Source organism: Trachurus japonicus, chromosome 16 (assembly GCF_045865225.1).
Source record: "Trachurus japonicus isolate A0001 chromosome 16, Traja_1.0".
Classification (NCBI taxonomy): domain Eukaryota; kingdom Metazoa; phylum Chordata; class Actinopteri; order Carangiformes; family Carangidae; genus Trachurus; species Trachurus japonicus.
Genome location: NC_140922.1, coordinates 23037907 through 23050836, shown reverse-complemented (window position 1 = coordinate 23050836; position 12930 = coordinate 23037907). Strand labels below are relative to the sequence as shown.

Here is a 12930-nt window from a genome sequence, read left to right as displayed (position 1 = left end):
AAGCTGCCCCCAGCGTTTAAGTTTTCCGGTAGGACACAAACAAGCTCATTAAAAAGCAGGAAACAACGTGGGAGCTCTTTGTCGCAACTGCGAGACTGTACTGAGCTACTGTGACTAATAGCAGCATGCCCACAGTGTTAAAGGGATAGTTCAACATTTTGGCATATTGGCCCATTGCCATAATTCCTATAGTCTTAACAGTAGGTTTGTTACCTTGTCGGCGCAAGCTATTTTTAGAACGGCAGAGAAGAGCCACAAGCTGCTCAGAGCTACGCTACAGAGGCTATTGGGATTTCTTGGTTTCCCTCATCAAACTCATCAAATACACAATCCAGCAACTCCAAAACGCTCTGGTGGACAAGTTGTGACCTGCACATTCACCACGCTATGAGATAATAAGGGAACGTTACGAGACAGAGTTGTTTTCGAGGCAAATGCAGAGACTGCTTGCCGAAAAACTGCCTCTGACGGGAACGCGCATCAGTGGTTTTGCATGAATTTACCTCAAAAACAACTCTGTCTCATATCGTTCCATTATCTCATAGCGTGGTGAATAGGTCACAATTTGTCCAAAATGTTGAACTATTCCTTTAAGACATTAGTTGCTACATGCTGTGTTCATTGGGTGTGTAATGTAGCATGCTCACTATCTTAGCCTGTTAGCATGTTAACATTTGCTAATAGCACAATTTACAGCTGATGATGGGAGTATTACAGTAGGCTACAAGAAACGAAGAGACAGTTTGGTGATGATCTTGCAATGTTTCCTCTTGTCTGGTAAATAAACAGCTCGTATTATTGCTATTGCCATCGAGCCAATGCTATTATTTAATAGCATTGTCTGGACGACAATAGCAAAACTTACAAATAACTCTGTCCTTGAGGCATTTGTGACTGGTTGTGTGGAAAATATTAAGTTTCAAAACTATGATGTTCGACCACCGATCACTAACCCATTTGTATATCAGCCCGACACAGCAGGAGCTTGTTTCACCAGCGCCTTAGACCATTCATCACTAGGACACCATAAATAATTGACTTCATAATGTTTTAATTCCTGGTCTCTGCAGGCAGGTTTAGACACACGCACACACACATATATACACACACACACTAGGGCTGATTAGTGGTATTAGTTTCTCTCTACTCTCTGCGGGGATTAACCTTTTGATCTTATTAAATCAGGACAGACCACAGTCCATGCCGGTACAAGTAGGATCTGTTCTTTCATCTGTGAGTGTGAAAATGCAAAAGGCTCAGATACAGCTTGTGTGGGATCATCATATACAAATCTTGTGATTTTAAACGCTGACTGTGAAAATCATAATTTATATTCATGTTTGAAAATTCATTATGTTGTGAATTGGAGTGAAAACAATAACCTCTGTCTCAATCACAAGACTGACAAAATATGGTAGGACAGTGCAGGAGATTTAAGCTCCGAGAGCAGTTTTTTTCACCTCGATAACCACTGTGTCTTTAAACACAACTTTTTCAAGTTTTTGACACCTGGCTGCTTTAGTTTCCAGCCTGCAATCTGATATCATCAGCAGCTGTGAATCACACTGAGTCTGAAAGCTCCACGTGATTTTTTTTTTCCAGCACATTAGAAACCAGCCACACAGCAACCAAATAATAATCAATATCTCTTCTGTTGGTCAGTAAATAGGCCTATATCCAGGAGCCTCTTATCAACCTGCCTCTAATTATTCCGAATAAACACACACACACACACACACACACACACACACACAGTAACTAATTAATCAGTATTAATCAAAAACACAAGAAAATGGTGTATCTTTGCCCTCTAGACGTACATGTAAATAATGAGCTCCATTTATAATCCCTGTATTGCTTTGCTGACACAAACAGACCCATTCATTGATGGGAACACACACCTCTAGCACGCACACACACAACACACAACACACATGCACACATACACACCCACTAGTTTACACGCGCTACCTGCTGCTTCCTGGGATTATTACTATAATGGCTTCCTGTACTGAATGTTGAGCAGCATGATGGGTAAGAGTCATTAGTGGCACAGCTGGGACCATAAATCACATTTAACACTGTTGAACTTTTTATTAATGATAACCACACACAACAAAAATCAATATGAGACTGCATGTGTCCACTTATGTAACATGCTGTGAACAAAGATATAAGATGAAGATGGGATGACAGGTTTTTTTCACATCTAACAATAAAACCCCTAAAATACATGTGTTTATGAATGGCTAGTTAAAACTGTGTCTAAAATGTAAAAACAGCGTCTGTCTCAACCATACAGTGTGAAAACCAGAACAAATTAATTAAAATGCTGTCATATGTCTTTAAGTGCTGTGTAAATATTGACTTAGAAAGCCATTGTAATGTCCAATGCCACACAAGGACAGAGTAATATCAAGTGGCAACATCGGTTTTTGCAAATGTGGTGCTCAAATCGTTCAATTTTTCATTTAGATACCAACTTGTGCCCTGAAATGAAAGCTGATTTATTTATTTGTCAATTAGGCAAAGTCAATAAGTAAAGATGCCAAATATTTCCTAAAATGTGATTGTTTGCTGCTGTCCTCATATTATATAATCAGAAGTTGAGCTCTGTTTGTTTACTAAATACCCACATTTTCTGACAGTCTGCAGATCTCATGTTCAGGGGGGTCAACTTATAATATCAGTCTTTACAGAAGGTAAGCTGCAACTTCTCAGGTGTTTACTTAATAATGAGTCCTGTTCCCCATCTGTTTCTAAGTTAAAGTCTGAGAAGTTTCCTACAGTGTCATATCTTGATGGGAAAGCTGAAAATTAATTTACTCCATGTCTCCATCCTCGATGAATTTCTGTTTAATGGGGTGCTGTGTGCCAAAGTGCTGTTTGTCATCTTCAGTTATGCTAATGAGTGAAGAAAGTTTTGCTGCAAAATCTTGCATGGCAGTTATCTATCTTTTTCATCAATACATTTTTGAATTATCATATCATGGTTTAGCCAACCACTTAAAATTCAGTCACTCTTTATTCATTAGATGTTCTGGGGCAGTTAAAGTGAAGACTACTTCTGATTTAATAGCAGCAGCCATGAAAGTGCAGCTCCCCTGAGCATTACACAGAGAGAGGACGATACTTGAATAATCTGGAAGTTTGTCACATTTACAGCTGGGCTATGGTTTTTATGGCATTTGAAGAAAATTCATCTCTACCCTACCGCAGGTCTCATGTCTCTGAAGATAGACAGGGGCCAAGCACAATAATAAAATCTTCTACTACTATCCAAAAGGCCTTATAGGTCATATATCTTACATAGCCTTCTTACAAATAATGAAACAAAACGTTATGATCAATGTATTCTCCTATCGTTTTGTCACAATAAGCGCAAACAGGGAAGCAAAATATCACTCTCTCTCCCAGTGTTTTTGCCTGCCTCTGCCTGGGGTCTGTTTAGCCCTCAGATTGCCACGAGTTTGATGTTTGTGGTGTTTATTACTTTCTTTACTGTCATCATACACACACTCACACAAGTGAACACAGAGAGGTTGACTATTTGAATGTACATTAAAACTGATGTATTATCTTGAGACGGGACTTCTTGCACTGTAGATGGCGAAAATACACTGTCTAACTATCCCTATCAGGTTGTGGGTTTGATTGCCCCCACCCCACCCCATGAAACTCTCAAAGTTTCTGCGAATACATTTATTTATTACAGTTTTAACAACATGTTTGAGTTATTGCTCTGCATGGAAAACTCATCGTTGGCCTGTTAAATAAGTCAACACTGTAATCAACCTACTACCACAGGTTTTCTATGTTGGAGCTAATAAATTAGGTTTTCTGTTAATAACATCATGATGCCAGAATTACATTCAATAAAAAAAACTAAACCAATTAATAATGACAATGTGATATTCTTGTAGTATATTAAACTACCAACACATGATGCATGATACCAATTATATCTGTATTCATAACTGCTGGCTCTCTTATCTGCCCTCCTCTCTGGCTGTTTGTGTATCAGTGGGATCCTGCTGATTTGTGTACTTTATACACATTAAGGCCACATCTTCCCAGGCATGTGTGTGTGTTTTATGGCTCATATCTCTTGTGGTTATATCCTAATGCCTTTATGGCTGCTTGTAATGGTCAGTAACAGAGGGGAGGGATGGAGACAAAGATGAAAGATGGAAGAGAGAAAAGAGGCAAAAAATAAGTAAAGAGAGGAGAGAAGAGAAAGATTAAAGACTGTGTGTATGTGTCTGTACTTAGTGTGTGTTAAAAGCCTGTGTCATTACTGTCCTGCTGTCTGTAGCACACATTTTAGACCTGTCTACCTTCATACAAACTAGTTGCAAGACTATGTTAACTGCATCCTTATGAAATACAAACCATGTCTTTACGAGGAGCCAGGCTAAACATAGCCTATGAGAATTAAAGAAAACTTTCTTTCTCCATGTATTTGGGTGGCATTACAGTAAATCATGTTTTACTCATGAACCACTTTGATAACTGACAGAGACCTGAATGTGACAGGCAGTTCTTAATGCTGCCTCTCAAATGGTTGATTGATTTGAAATAGTTGTGATTTCTCTCTGACACGACGTCAAACCTTTGACCATATAAACAAGAAGAACAAGTTTGTATTCATTTTAACATTCATTCATATTTCCTGTTGTTACAGGAGAAGGTGGCACGTTATTCAGAGTCTTTATTGATGCTTTGTAACAGGGGTGTCAAACTCATTGTAGTTCAGACACCACAAACAGCACAATTTGATCTCAAGTGGGCCGGACCAGTAAAAGTAATGGCATGTGAACCTGTAGCCTAAATAAAAATAATGTTTCTCTCGCAGGCCGCACGTTTGACACCTCTGCTTTGTAAGCTGTCTGACAGGAAAACATAAAGTCTCCCCCTCAGGGAATCGAACCCCCCATCTGTAGAGCTTAACTCTCTTAACTTTTACCATTCATTCTCTATGGTAGTTCTTATCACTACGGGTGCAATATATTTTTGGCCACAAGCGGATTTTGGGGGGCGCTGTTTCCACATTTTGGTAAGAGACTCCCAGTGAAGAGGGAGAGAGAGAGCAGCGCCAGCGTCGAAGCAAGTGACTGTCCGACATATTTTACAACAACAGCAACTTGGTAACTCTCACATCTGCAAACTCACACTTTCCACTGCCTAAAACGCGAACGTAAACATCAATTTTGACATGGGCTACATTTGTTTCTGTTGTTACGGTCATAGGGGCCACAGTCACTCTATTCACAGCCTAGGCTGGAATATGTCTCCGCCAATCACACGGACGGAGGACCCAAGATCGATTCCCCCGGAGGAAACTGGTTATTGTCAAAACGTTTTAATCTCATTCTTGCTCTTATATTACTGTTTCATAGCAAAAATAAAAAATAAATTCTCCCCGTCGGGGAATCGAACCCCGGTCTTCCGCGCGGAGGCCGGGAATTGTTTAGCTAAAATCCCTAAACCGTTTCTCATTCATTCTCTATGGTAGTGCTAAACCACTACGGATGTAATATATTTTTGGCCGCTACGCCCCGGTGGCGCTGTTCCCAATCACTTACATTGTTTTCTATGAGCTGTCATTCATTCTACGCTGACTTCTGTTGGAGACCAGTCGAGCCCACAGACACAGCCGAGAATTTCACTTCGTGTACATTTATCAAAGGTAAGATGATGTTTTTTAATATATAAATTTAACACTACAGTATGAGTTTACTGTCATATCACCGGGTTTATGTTCCAATCCGCGCTCATTCAAACTTTACTGTTCGCTATTCATTCATTCACTCGGTACGATTTGTCTCTGTCAAACGGGTTTTGTGTAAATACGGACTGAACTATGAATTAACTTAGTATTGTTTTTTGATAATATACATGTGTGATAAAGTTAACGTTATGATATTGCCGTGACAGCGCCGTACGATAAGTTACCGATCTGTCACCGGTTAACGTTAGCCCGCTTCTTTTTTCTTTCCCCCGGTAATTCATAAAAAGGCGCTCGTAGTAAAAAGGCGCTTGTAGTAAAAAGGCGCTCGTAGTAAAACGCCGCGCAGAATAAACAATGAAACATGATGGTTTTATATTTTCTTGTGTACAGTTGTTGTTGTTGATGACGGTAAATCGTCTTGTCAGTAAAGTTATGGGCGTGTCTTGACGTTAGCTCAGCTTTATTCCTGTCGTCATTGGTTCGAAGTTTACTATGAGACTACGGTGAAGTTATGCGTCAATTCATGAATGAATATGAATTTTATTTTTTTTTCACATTTCACTTTACATCTGAATAGTATCGATGTTGACAGGTCATTCATATAATAGTGTACACAGCTTGTATGATAACTCGTTTGGTAGTTACTGACAAAGTCTGACTACATTATTGTTAAAATAAAATTTTCCGCCATATTTCCACTCTCACACACACACGTTTATTCTTTTAACCTCTTCATTAATACACACTGAAACAGGTTACACACACTAGTAGTTCTCCACTTCTCCTGTAACTGTCACCCTCCCCCCTCCTGTATCCCAATGTGTGAATTCACACACACACACACACACACACACACACACACACACACACACACACACACACACACACACACACACACACACAGGGTCATGACCTGTTTTGAAGTTCAGAGATCAAAGAGAATGTACTGCAGCAACATCTTAAAAGGCCAGGTTGTTAAATGAATAGAATAACAAAATAAATGTGATGCAAAACAAACCTGAAATGTCATAACTTAAAATGTAAAATAAACTTTAAATTCTGTTTTTCTTTTATGGCAGATCGAGAGATGCAGATGTCTTTTTTCCCAGGGAGACTCAGTGTTGTGTTCCGCAAGGGACCACTTGGGTTTCTCCTCCAGGACCCGTCTGCTGAAGCCAGGCGGATCAAGGACGACCCCACTCTGCAGGACAAGTCTGGCACCCACGAGGGAGGACCAGGTGCGGCAGAACGCTCTGGCTCTCGTCCGTCAGAGAGGAGGCGATGCCTGACATGACGGAGGTGCTTGGAGACTACATCCTGCAGTTTGGCAAGTACAAGGGGAAGTCTTTCAGGTGGCTCTTGATGAACGACATCGGGTACACAGTGTACCTCATCAAGCACGTCCAGAAGGAGGAGGCCATGGGAATCTCCACGACCGAGGGGCATAGCAAGGACAGCCTGAGATCTTTCGTCCACTATGCTCTCGGTTTTACTGAGATCCAGTCCCTTCTGGCGTATGAGGCCAAGGAAGTGTGTTGCAGCAGGCTCAGCGGAGGACGACCAGCTCGTGGGCTTTGGCACCCGGGCCAAGAGCACCTGGAAGGAGGTGTGGGACAGCAGGGCTGATGGCTACGCCAACTTCATCCTGGGGAGGAACTGCGCCCCAGGGACACGCATGGCCAAGCTGCAGCAGTACCTGAGGAAGAGGCAACAGTCTGCTGCTGCTTCCACAAGTGCCTCAAGTGCCCCAGCCAATCCCACAGGTAAGTTCTTTTATTCATATTTTGTACATAATATAAAGTTAGTGGTGGTTAGTTGTCTGGCCAGAAATAGTGCTTTAAATCTGTATCATCTATATCTATATAGAAATATACTTTACATGTAACAAATTACAGCTTCTTTTAATGCAAACTAAATCTTGTTTTATACACACTTCTGTACAACAAAGTGATGGATGAAGATACTGAGTTGGAGAGAGCGATGCTGAGCATAACACCCTCCAAGCTTCAGGTGCAGAGCTGTAAGTACACTTTTTTCTACACTAAATGTCATAATTGATGATGGTTATGTTTTGTATCTGATGTCTCCTCTATTCATTTCTCTGTGTGTAACCAGGTGATGTGCCAGTAGCAGCAGCTACCACACCAGGAGTGCCGTCAGGAGCAAAGACAGGTTCTTAAATTCAGGGTTTCAGGACTGGAGTACAATTCTTTGACATGATGAAATGCCCTCCAAACCTGAGCCTGTTTTTAACTATTATGTTTGTGTTCTGGCCACGTTCTGGCCTTGTTCTGGCCACGTTCTGGCCCCGTTCCTTTAATAATACGGCCCTATGCTGGAGTTGTGTTAACTGTCCTATGGACTATGAATTGATGCCTGCCACCATGAACTGATTTCAACAGCAAAGATGGTAAGTATACACCGTTGTTCTCCATGCATGTTGTTTTAAAACAAATGAAGCAGTCTTGTCTGCTAACACTTGCATGCTTGTTCGTTGTGTCATACTGCTCCTCCCACTTAGGTTAGTGAGTAGTGTCGTCTGATTTGTTGCCTGCCATGTAATTAATCAATTTAACTTTGTGAAGTTATGAGAAGTGGGAGTAGCAAGTTTATGGCTGTTTGAGTTCCTACTAACACCAACACCTGATGACATTGTGAACTCTGAATATAAGTGATTAATTTGTTTTTCTTTTGTAGTTCCATCTGCTGCTGCATCTGCTCCCCCTCCTGATACAACTGTTAAACTGCAGGCATCTCCAGCTCATGGTAAAAACACAGAAATCCAGTCCATGTAAACAAATCATGTGTTAACTTGAGTTAAATATGACATATTAAATATGATTATAATTGTTTTGCTTTTTATATTTAACTCTCCTGTAGCTCCAGCCTCATCAGGAGCTCAGAGGAAGACACCTGTGCCCCTCCCACCACAGTTGGCGTTCCTCTTGAAGGAGACTGCAGGTCCAACAGAGGAGGAGAGGACTGAGTCAACTGCAGGTCAGTTCACATTGTAGTATACAGCTGACATTTAACTACATATCTGCTAATTGCATGAAGCATTTCATTCACTTTAGCCAACATGTTGCCATGTTTATATCCTGTACAAATGCAAAACAGAAAGATTATATTTTTTTCAGGACCCAGCACAAGTCCTGCTCTCACTGCTGCGCGCAAGGTCCTGACTTTTGAGGACAAAGCTGAAAACGGTAAGAGAGTGTGTAGAAACCCCCTCTGCAACTCTGCTATAATCATTTCATTTTAGCAAAGCTTTTCACACTAACTATAATGATTTTCTACTGTTTGTCTCCTTGTTTTATCCAGTCCCTCCAGCACAGCTCCCTGTCCCTGTTACTCTGCTTGGGCCTGAGCAGTACACGGTCACCTGGAGCTGTTCCCGGCAGCAGAGGCTGTGGATGAAGACTGAGCTGCAGGATCTCGGACTGTGGCCAGGGTCACGCCCAGTTCGTCACCCAGGAAACAGCATTTCACTGTGGCGTCTTCCTCCGCAGCCGGAGCTCATTGACACAGTGGCTGACCTCCCATCTCCCAACTTCTTCCAGCTGCACCCCTTCTTTATCTGGAAGCCCGAGAGTGACATCATGGTCAGGCTGAGGAACAATTACACCCTGCCTTGCCTCCATGACTGCCGTCATCCTCGGGTGGTCTCTGCTGGCGTGGGCAGGCCCCGGGTGATTGTTGGCACCAGTGGCCAGTATTACATCTTCTCCTCTCGACTCTGCTGCAAGGACTGTCGGAGGATCTGGTCTGCTGACAGTCCCCGGTGGCTGGAGAAACTGCCCAAGCGCTTCACCAACCTCCTGCCTGCATTCCTGACCTACAAGAAGGCCATCTGCAAGTCTGTGATGGATGAGCTGAGGCGCACTGGCAAGTCCCCCACAGACATGGCAAACCAGGTGAACGAGCTCATGCACCTCAAGTATGAGCGAGCTCACCTGGCGTACCTGCACGCCATCGAGAGTGTCAGGGATGCTGAGGCTGGGGTGTATGGCAGAAGACCATGGCGCAGTTCCTGAGGAAGGAGAACACACCACAGGCTTTCGGGTCATACGAGGATCCAGATGGCTGGTGTGGGGTCTCTGTGTCGGCCCACTACCTGACTGACTGCCTGCTGGATGAGTTCAGACGTCAGGAGCCGGCCATGTCCAAACTCCTCCAGGGAACTTTTGGACAGGTCTTCAGATCTGACCACACCAGGAAAGTGGCGCGGAAGGTAACGCTGGCGTCCGGCGTTATGTCCAGTTACGCCGTGATGAACGAGAACTGGCTCATTGCTTCCTGGGTGATGGTTCAGTCTGAGGCTGAGAAGTCCTTGGAGTCGATGTACCAGGGACTGCAGAAGAGGTACATCGACGCCGGAGTGGAAAAGGCAGGCTACCACTGGATGGACAGGTGAGAACAGCCATGTTGTCTTTTCACTGATATACAATTAACAGAAATTGTTTCTTTCATTAATCTAAATTGCACTCCGTCTTGCTTTCTTTGGTGTTTAGGGATTGCTGTGCTCCATTTAGGATCCCAGACTCTGCTCCTGGGGAACATCTCCACTGGGACGCCTGGAAGACCACCCCCTCCGTTGTTGCTGAGGCCACCTCTGGACCGCTGGCAAACTCATGTGCATCACGCTCGTGTTACAACAGCAACATGGTTGTGAAGCTGGACTTGTTCCACTGCATGAGACGTTTTACCCGAGAGTGCACCTCTGAGCATCACCCTCTGTTCAGCACTTTCTGCCAGCTCCTCTCAGCTGCCTTCTCTGTGGTGGACCAGGATGACCTGAAGAAGCTCCGGGCTGCTTATGAGTTCTGCGGCATCCAGCCACCCAACCCCACCAAGCAGCACATCCGCGAGCACTGCAGGACCAAAGTGCCCCAGCCCATGGAGCTGCTGGACAGAGTGGAGAAAGTGCTGCAACATTTCCACGTGGCAACGGACCCCAACAACGTCCCCCTCTTCAAGGCATCCATGCTGAAGACGTGGCGCATCCAGCGCGTCCACGTTCTCCGTGGTTGCCTGAGTGACCCTGAGCTCAAAGAGGGCATCATGTACAGGTACGGCGGCACCCTGCAGCTCAACCACGTACCTGGGGAAGGTGCAGCAGTCCCCCTCTGGATCCCTGTCAGAGGAACATCACAGCAGGAGGGGTTCCACTGCCACCAGGCTCACTGGGTCACTGGGACCCAAGTCTCCCCTGAGCTGTTCCAGGCCCAGGGCATGACAGGGGTGGCGCGCTGGAACTACCAGCGGCTGGTGGACCTGAAGCAGCCCGGTGTCATCCTCCCTGCTGTCTTCGACCCAGCGCTGATTGCCGAGCTGAACTCTGCCTCCCAGAGTGTGACAGGCCAGCAGAAGTACCCTGCTCTCTGCCTCTCTGACAGGGACACTGGAGAGAGGTTCGGCCTTGAGTACAGAGAGCCAGGCTGCCGACCGGTGCCTCTGGACTGGGACAAACATCGGACACAGAAAAGAGACAGAACTGTTTCTCCTCCACCTCTGTCCCCTGTGCCGACACCCTCTCCTGTCAAAGGCCAAGCCCCAGACACAGCACCCTCCTCCAGCCAGACACTGTCCTCTGGCCTGACATTTCCTGCGCCTGTCGGTCCTGTCCTCTCTGCTGGCGTGCTGCTGAAGCACGAAATGCCAGCAGAAGATAAGGATCATCCAGCAGCACAGGGTAAATTGACATAATTCTTTGTGTATAAAAGTTTGGGTTATGTTTTAATGTAATAACATGATTAACTGAGGATGTCCTATTGCTTTATTATGTTCTAGAAATGTCACAGGCCCTGCCACTGCCGCTGAGGTCATCGCCACGGAGTGCACGCACCGGTCCCATCAAGACAGGTGGGCGTGTGTTTGTGCTGGACCACACACGCTGGACTCCACCCATGAAGGCTGCCATCGATGGCTTGCTGCAGAAGCATCGTGGGGAGGAGGACATGCTGCGGCGTGTGGATCAGGAGTACGCAGACATGGTCCATCAGTCTGCCTCCGATCCCAACAGCTTGCTGCACCCCACCACCAGGCTGCACATATCGCGGTATGTGAAGCACCTGGCAAAACTGCTGAACACCAGCTCCTCCCTGAACACGAGCCAGGAGAAACTCCTGCAGACTCAGCAGCTGTGGCACGCTCTGTCGGAGGGGAGTGAGACTGCCAGTGTGCCAGTGGTCACTCTGAAGCCAGCTGTTGTGAATCCACCTGCTCTCTCCACACCTCTGTCTCAAGACTCTATTGAGAAGATTGTGGAGAGCATCTTGGAGAAGCAACAGAGGCAGCAGCAGCAGCAACAACAGCAGCAGGAGCAGAAGAAGAGGCAGACAAAGACCTGTCTCGCCTGCGGACAGCCGAAGTCCCGTTATGAGGGTGACGGGTCATCGGTGCACTTTTTTTTCCAGCAGGGGCCTATCCGCTATTTCTACTGCTCCAAGAAAGTGCATCAGGTCTACGCTGCTGATGGACTCTCTGACTCCAGAATGCCCTTTGAAGAGTTCCAGGGGACAGAGTTCTTCCAAAGGGAGCTGGAAGCTGCCAGAAAACGGGCTGAGGAGAGAGCAGACAAGAAGAGGAAAAGGCCGGAGTCTGAGAAAGGAGGCCGCCTCTGCAGATTCTGCCACTTGGAGGTGAAACAGGGACCAAACAGCCCCCACATCCACACCTGCTTCCCTGGAGTGGCAGGGAAATACATTTATTGCCCCTCCAAGGTGTTCTCTCTCTTCAAGGAGAAGGGCATGGCCAAGGAGATGACCTGGGGGGAGTTTCAGGCCTGTCCTTTCTATGAGGTAGAGAAGCAGAGATGGGTGGAGGACAGAAAAAAGTGATGTACAGTATATGTTGTAAATATGTATGTAAATGTTGTACATAGTTTGTGATGTTGAATAGAGAGAACCAAGTTATTGTTTTGTATGTTTACATGTTCTCTCTATGCACTGTATCATACTGTACATATATATAGTAGATGTAAATATAATCATTTGTAAATATCTATCTATCTACTGTATCATAATGTACATATATATATATAGTAGATGTAAATATAATCATTTGTAAATATGTAAATATCTATCTATCTATCTATCTATCTATCTATCTATCTATCTATCTATCTATCTATCTATCTATCTATCTATCTATCTATCTATCTATCTACTGTATCATAATGTACATATATATAGTAGATG

At 44.6% G+C, this 12930-nt stretch overlaps 1 protein-coding gene across 1 annotated transcript; it reads left to right on the top strand.

The window, feature by feature from the left end:
• The first annotated feature begins 9723 nt into the window (after positions 1-9723).
• On the top strand, positions 9724-12570 carry LOC146972421 (uncharacterized). Its single transcript, XM_085803360.1, has 3 exons — positions 9724-10141; positions 10243-11423; positions 11522-12570. The coding sequence occupies exons 1-3, from the start codon at positions 9750-9752 to the stop codon at positions 12568-12570; spliced, it is 2622 nt and encodes an 873-aa protein (XP_085659486.1). The 5' UTR covers positions 9724-9749.
• Positions 12571-12930: the final 360 nt, after the last annotated feature.

Excerpts from the sequence above, each read along its gene's own strand:
- LOC146972421 (XM_085803360.1), top strand. The coding sequence starts at position 9,750 with ATGGCGCAGTTCCTGAGGAAGGAGAACACACCACAGGCTTTCGGGTCA. Across the intron at positions 10,142-10,242 it reads GGCTACCACTGGATGGACAG|GGATTGCTGTGCTCCATTTA; the intron begins GTGAGAACAGCC and ends TTTGGTGTTTAG. Across the intron at positions 11,424-11,521 it reads GGATCATCCAGCAGCACAGG|AAATGTCACAGGCCCTGCCA; the intron begins GTAAATTGACAT and ends ATTATGTTCTAG.